This window comes from Leptonychotes weddellii, unplaced genomic scaffold, assembly GCF_054177405.1.
Source record: "Leptonychotes weddellii isolate Sample4059 unplaced genomic scaffold, ASM5417740v2 HiC_scaffold_10020, whole genome shotgun sequence".
Lineage (NCBI taxonomy): Eukaryota > Metazoa > Chordata > Mammalia > Carnivora > Phocidae > Leptonychotes > Leptonychotes weddellii.
Genome location: NW_027676525.1, coordinates 1 through 7,704, shown reverse-complemented (window position 1 = coordinate 7,704; position 7,704 = coordinate 1). Strand labels below are relative to the sequence as shown.

Sequence of the window (7,704 nt, the reverse complement as noted above, 5' to 3'; positions counted from 1 at the left end):
AGGGGAGACACCGGGCTCAAGCCTACAAGACGAAAGCGGGAGGGGGGAGGGGCGAAGAGGCGGGCCTGGGATTCCCTCATCCAATCAGAGATGGCTAGGGGGGTCTGGGGCGGGGCCTGGGGGCGGAGACTGCCCCGCGACTACAACTGCAGCGTTCCGCGCGGGAAGGCTAACGTCGTCCTGTGTGTGGAGTGGCGTTGGTCCAGCCGTCGGCCTTTCACCCGTCTTCAGGCCATCAGGTGAGGACCTGCGGTCCCGGCGGAACCAGAAGACTTTGGGGACAGGAGGGCGCAGCGGCTGCGGGGCGGAGGGGGTCGGTCTCTCGGGAACCGGTGGGGCCGGGTCGGGACTGGCGTTTTGTAACTGCGCCTCCTAGAGAGTCCGCGTCTTTGTCTTCTGCGGCGCCGCCTTCTGCGCGTTGCCGGGTCCTCCCCGGGTGGGTCCTTGGGAGGCCCGAGGGGGCGGCCCCTCAGAGCGGCCGGTCCGCTGTGACTGCAAGCCCGAGGCTGAGAGGACGAGGACTTTCGGTGCTGCCCGGAATGGGCCCTCTGGGGCAGGCCCTTCGCGTTCTCCCTTTGTGGCCAAAAGGTGGGCTGCGCGCCCAACAAAGATGATGGTTATTTTAAAATGTAAGCAAACCGCTCCTGACAAACAGACCCACGCGCCCAGCCTTTTATGATCTGTTAGTCCCTGTTTCCCTACCTTGGAGATTGGCATCTGATCCCTCGTCAGAGGAGGGTCTTAGGGTGACCTCGACGGAAGGGAGGCACACTCGGGACTTCTGGCTGCTTGGGGGCCTCTCCATTCTACTCTGGGCACTAGACCTGTCTTACCCCAACCAGGGTGGGACCAGGCACGCGCTTGAGAGCTCTGTTTTCCGGTCTCTGGGGTCTCCTATTGTCTTGTTGACAAATCCGGAATGGTCACAGGGCACCTCATCTCCTAACCTTTCCCTTTGCAGAGAAAATATGGTGAAATAAAAATCAACTCTATTTGTTTACCCTGTTCTGCTGAAGTCCTTGGTCTGATCCTAATTAGTTGTGTCTTCTTACAGCATTTACAAAACAGTACCATAAGGAGCTAGTATGAGACATGTAATTAGTTATGATCAGATTAAATCCCTTCCCTCTCTTATTGTGGCTCCTTAATCTACTGTCTTTGGGCAGATAAAATGGAAAGAAGCTAGTACAATTTTTTAAGCACCCTTTTTTTGTGTGTGTGCTGCTCATATCCCCCAGGAAAAGTGCCCCCCCCCAAGTAATTGACTAGAAAGTGAAGATGCTCAAATAGTGCTATCTCCTGTGAAAATTCATCAGCTGGTTAAACCCAGTCCATATTTTTTCTTCTCTCCCTATCTGCTCATGTGTTTCTATCACCTTCATTTTACCTTTGCTGTGATTTTAAGAGTCAGACATATTGACTCCAGTTTCTAGAGCATCTTGGTTTCTGGTGCATCCTGATTCAGTGGCATTTACTGCTTATCAGAAATAGGGTAATGACATGGAATAAAAAGTATTCTAATAAAAACACGACATTTCTAAGATCTGCTGCTTGTTTCCTGTTGAAAATCAGCAGGTAAAATACACATTAATATTAAATGTGAGAATTTTGGCTGTTACTCCTTAGTCTGATAATAGTTCTACCAGATAGGTTTGTTAAATGTTTTTTTTTTCAGTCTTTCTTTTAGTCAAGATGAGTGATAAGCCAGATTTGTCTGAAGTGGAGAAGTTTGACAGGTCAAAACTGAAGAAAACTAATACTAAAGAAAAAAATACTCTTCCCTCAAAGGAAAGTAAGTCATGGGGGCTTTCTAGTTGAGACAAACAATGGTGAAAATTGATAGGTTCAGTAAATAAACTCTTCTTGTAAATTTTGCCACAAAGTAAACAATAATTAAAGTACCAATGTATTTAATGCAACATCTAAAAATATCAAATAGTTGCTTCTTACCTGGCTCATATGAGTGGTTCTCACAAAATAGGCCCTAGTAGTAATGGAGAATTTTTTAAAAACTGTGTTTTTTTGGTTGTTGAAAAAAATTACTAAAAGCCACATTAAAACCAATCTTGGGATATTGGACTCAGTATTATAAACATCTTAGTTTTGTCCAATTTTTGGTTATTTGCCATTTTTATGCACCTAACAATTTGGGTTTGTGATCTCATCCCTAAAGAGCTGTATAAACTTTGTGGTTTCGGCCTTCTCTACCTGATGACAAGATGAGGTAGGAGAACCAGTGCAGCTCTTGGGTATAGTCAGGTGTCCCAGGGATCAAGGGATCAGTTTTGCCCTCCTGACTTACAATCTGCTGGAGAAACTCCAAACCAAGGGGCACATTTTTTCATGTCAGCATTATTTGAAAGTTAATCAAAATTGTCTGAAATGGTATATCTTTCAAATTGTATAGGGATAGCTAAATCTGAAGAAAATGCTTCAGTTCCTCTTCATTCTTAAAATAACATATGGAAAAAATGGCAACAGCATAGATCTACCTCTTAAATGGGAAAAAACCCTGCAGTTGATGTAGATTCTAATGAACATTCAGGTGGTTTACACACACACACACACACACACACACACACACACACACACACACACACACACACACACCCTGTAAGCAGGTATGGCAGCCTTCAGTGACTTGGAAAAGTACTTTTGGGGAAGAAACTGAACTTAATCTTAAAAAAAACCTTCTTAATGATTTTTTTATGTTTGTTTTTTCCCCCAGCTATCCAGCAGGAGAAAGAGTGTGTTCAAACTTCATAAGATGGGAATCTCCTCCCACAAGCAGTTTTCAACAATGCCTGAGTGTCTCAGTTTGGGGCTTTTTTTTTTTTGTAAACCTATGTGCTTGTAGAGATTTTAGGCACCTTCTAATGCTTCACACCCGTACTCCCTGGCTAAGATGTCAGGAGTAGCCAGTGTTCCCTTATGTTCATTTTGTAAACTTTCCATTGATGCATAAACTCCAGCTGGCAGATGTTGTCCATAATCCCACCATTGATGACCTTTGTGTGTGATGTTCTTCTACCCCCTACAGGATAAGCTACTTTTCACCTTCTACAATGGGTGTCTCCATTGCTCCATAATCTTCATGAAGGGACATGGGTTTGCAGATTTTCAGTTTATTTTCATTTCTAATGTGGCAATAAAATAATAAATCACATCAATACATTAAGGCTCCTGTGATTCATTCCTAGTGGTCTTCCAAAGAATGGAAGTACCAAGGGTACTCTTTTTAGCCAAACAAAATGGTTGCAGGAAAGACACTTTGGCAGATCATTCACATGGATAGGCTCTCTGCTGTCCAGGTGCAGTGGGTCCTGACTTAGTGATGCTAGGTGCTTTTTCCTTAGAGTTGGAATCATACAATTCGAGACCTTAGAAGAAGAGGTCATGTGGACTAGCCCCCTTATCTTGGAAATGAAGAAATGAAAACATCTGAAGTGGTGATCTAAGGTGAATAACAGCTGGAATTCTAGCTGGGCTGTCTTGCTTTCTCAAATGTGCTTTTAAATTTAATGGAAGGAGATGCCTAAGGCTGGTAATAGATGCAGAAGGGCATAGGAGGCACATGCTAATACACACTGTGCTAAGCACATCACATCTTACTATTGAGCAGAAACTCAGAAATCTAATACCTGCTGATGACCCACAGCATTGAATCTCTTGGTCTCCTTGTCCTGAACAAAATTCACTATTTAATGAATCAAGTATTGGTTATTCATGGTGAGCATAAGTGTTATGGACTAAATTGTTCTCCCCCACCCCCCAAAAAATTCATGTGTTGAAGCCCTAACCCCCAATGTGACGGGATCTGGGGATAGGGTATTTATGAGGTAATTAAGGTTAATTGAGGTCCTAAGGGTGGGGCCCTAATCTGATAGAACTGTGGCTTTAAAAGAAGAGGAAGAAACACCAGAGATCGCTCTCCCTGCCATGTAAGGACACAAGGGAGTGGCCATCTGCAAGACAGGAAGAGAGTTCTCAGCAGAAACTGAGCCTTCAGGACCTTGTTCTGGGACTTCTATCCTTCAGAACTGTGAGAAAATAAATATCTCTTGTTTAAGCCACCCAGTTTATGGTACTTTGTTATGGCAACTCAAACTAATACAATAAGGAATACATATAAATTAGCAAGCTCTGATACCTGCCCTTAAACAATACTTTCATCACTTAAAATTTATAAGAACCAATCACCTATAATCCCACCAATTAGAAGTATCAATATTTGAGTGTATGACAATCCAGACTGGTCTATTAATATTCATATATTTTCCTACAAAAAGTGATTATGCTGTCTGTACCTATTTGCAACCTCAAGTATTATCTTACCATCTCCTTCCAAGGGCTGACATCCTTAAATAATCACTGGGTTTACAGGAAGTGGAAGCTGTTTTCAATAACATAAACTTCAATAAGTAAAACAGTAGTTGGGTTAACTCTGATTAAGTGTCAGTTAGGTAACACAATCACAAGGCCAGAAGATTTCAGAGTTTGAAGTAACCATGTTGGTCATCAATACCTTACCTCTTGCCTGAAGTAATTATCTGGCAGAGTCACTCAGCTTCTTGCTGTGACAGGCTGCTTACACTGTGCCCAAACCTGCCTTCCTATAGCTTCTATCCAATAGTCCTAGGACTGTGTCCTGGAGACCCAAACAATGTAGTTGTCCCTCCTCAAATATTTGAAGTCAGCTGTTGTATGTCTGCCTCTATAACTCCAGGGCTTCTCCTGATGACATTTCCCTTATCCTTTGAATCCAACTTACATGAATGGGGAACATCCTGGTTGCTGATGTGCTCAAGTTTGCTCATGATGAGATCTCTTTGCATCCTGATTCTGTCATCCAAAACATTTGCTCTCCTTTCAACACTGGTATTTGTAAATATGAGAAACATACTGTATATCCATGATAGATTCAGCAACCTCTGTATTTGCATATCATTTAGGCTGCATTTGCACAAGATTAGGATTATTTCAAAGGGCCTGACAGAAAGAATGAACGTTGTCAGGTGACCTGGGATTGGATAATAACCCATTGTTCAGTTGCATCTGTTAATAATAGTTTCATTAACATTGATTCTATCTTGAGCAGTGTGTTAGGCTGAGATGAGAGGTACATGGTGGCAGGTGAAAGACGTAGCTACTAAGTGAGTACTCATACAGACAGGAGATGGGAAAAACAATTGCTCACCTAGAGTAGTTTTACTCAGCATTTCTTTTTTCTTTTTCTTTTTTTTTTTTTAAAGTAGGCTCCATGCCCATTGTGGAGCCCAAAGAACTCAAGATCCTGAGCTCAAGATCTGAACTGAGATCCAGAGTGGGATGCTTAACCAACTGAGCCGCTCAAGTGCCCCTCAGCATTTCTTAAATATATAATGTGGGGCAACCCTTCTAGTTACTAGATTCACTTGCCTGTCTAACCAGAGCCATAGTTTTCCCCCAATAAACCCACTAGTAGTAGGGATTGAGATTTAGGGCCCTGAACAAACAAGGGAGGAAAATATATAACATATATAATATTAAATATATATATAAATAAATAAAATATATAAATATGTTATATATTTTTCCTCCTCAGTCTCTAAGGGTGAACACCCAGGAACACTTACTGGTTCACACTTATCACCTGCTCCCACTTTGAGCCAATGGCTGTGGTTCAGGATCTGCAGGTCCTTCATTGGCTGAACCAGTGGAGGGTGGGGCGTGGGCTACTCTGATTGGATATTCCCATCATCCCATGAGGCATAACTGCAGGTTCTGAAGCTTTGCATTTTAAAAAACAAAAGAGTATTAAAAAAAACCCCAAAAAGTATAGACCAGAAAACAATAGAATTGGATAAATCTGAGCTAGTTAGATTAGTTATTCAGTTCTAGGAAGCTTGAAAAGGGCACTATTTTATGAGCTTCCTGATTTAGCTCATTTCTGTACTGTGTTTGGATCCTCGGTTATTTATTTAAATGAACTCCACAGTAGGGGTCGTGTTGAAAAAAGTCTATATGGTGTATTTTGTTTTATGAACAATGTTTCCCCCAGTTTGATGTTTGTAATTTATTATAAATAATAATAAATAAATATATTATTAAATATATATATTAAATAAATAAATTATTTATTATATATATATTAAATAAATAAATTATTATTTATTTATAAAAAGCAGTAAAGCTGTTTGTCTTACTTAAAAAGTCTTTTCTGTAATGTGACACCAAACTTATTAATAATATTTGAAGTAGAATTTTTGTATTCTCCTTTATAAATGGGACTTCTCAGAAATTTGTTTAGCACACATTCTTCAATAGGTTTTGTCATCATATTATATTTTCTTGAAATAAGAAAGAGGGATTTTTTTCATTATCTGGAACTATTTTATTAGCAGTAGAATTACCTGATCCTTGAAGGTTTGATAAGACACACTCGTGGAAGCCAGGTCATTTGGAACCATAGCTCATTGATGACGTCTATTTCTTTAATTCTTCTTTGTTTGATACAATTTTTATAATTGGTTTGGTTTTATAATTTCCTTGGTTCAAATGTTAAACTGTTTTGCATTCATACATGTAGAAATATGTTTGCATGTATCACCAAAAATTCCAAAAGTGTTGGAGTTTTAATTTAATTTTATTTTTTTTAAAGATTTTATTTATTTATTTGACAGAGAGAGATACAGCGAGAGAGGGAACACAAGCAGGGGGAGTGGGAGAGGGAGAAGCAGGCCTCCCACCGAGCAGGGAGCCCGATGCAGGGCTCGATCCCAGGACTCTGGGATCATGACCTGAGCCGAAGGCAGATGCTTAACGATGGAGCCACCCAGGCGCCCCTGGAGTTTTAATTTTAAAATATTTCCCATTTTATTGATAACCTTTCTCTCCTTAAGGAGGTTTCTTAGAGAATTAGGTTAATATATATTTTTCATCAAATAGCTCTTATAAGTATTCATCAATATTAGCATTTAAAGTATTTTTAGGATCTAAGGGGCGCCTGGGTGGCTTAGTCATTAAGCGTCTGCCTTTGGCTCAGGTCATGATCCCGGGGTCCTGGGATTGAGCCCCACAGCGGGCTCTCTAATCGGCAGGAGGCCTGCTTCTCCCTCTCCCACTCCCCCGCTTGTGTTCCTTCTCTCACTGTTGTCTATGTCAAATAAATAAATAAAATCTTTAAAAAAAAAAAGTATTTTTAGGATCTAAGTATTGATAAGAAAATTTTAAACATGGTACATGTTTAAGGATTTAAAACTGTATCTGTAAGTATTTTCATTTCTGTATATGTTCTAATTTTGGAGATGGTGGTTTTGCCATTTCTTTCCCAAATCACAGAGTTCTTATGAGAACTGAAGACACTGGTTAGTAAGCAGGTCCCTTGATTGTGGGAGCACTCTGGTAGCTATGTCAGAGTTTCTCCTCAAGCCATAGTGGCCACCCAGTATATTGTGGATTAGAGGTGAAATGGCCAATTTTTGGCACAGTCATAGTGCTGGAGGTATAACTTTGGTTAGGAAGGTCACATTCTGCCAAGGGACTAAAATTGACATTCCACAATATAGGTGATTTGAGTGATATATTTTTTAAAAGATTTATTTATTTGAGAAAGGAGGAGAAAGAGAGGGAGGTGGAGAGATAGAGAGAGAGCACAGTGGGGAGCAACAGAGGGAGAGGGAGAGGGAAAGAATCTCAAGCAGACGCCCTGCTGTGGGGGGGGGG

General features: G+C 40.9%; 1 protein-coding gene across 1 annotated transcript; it reads left to right on the top strand.

The window, feature by feature from the left end:
- Positions 1-127: 127 nt before the first annotated feature.
- Positions 128-3,172, top strand: LOC102743271 (thymosin beta-15A). Its single transcript, XM_006751132.3, has 3 exons — positions 128-239; positions 1,676-1,792; positions 2,729-3,172. The coding sequence occupies exons 2-3, from the start codon at positions 1,693-1,695 to the stop codon at positions 2,764-2,766; spliced, it is 138 nt and encodes a 45-aa protein (XP_006751195.1). The 5' UTR covers positions 128-239; positions 1,676-1,692; the 3' UTR covers positions 2,767-3,172.
- The last annotated feature ends 4,532 nt before the right edge of the window (positions 3,173-7,704 follow it).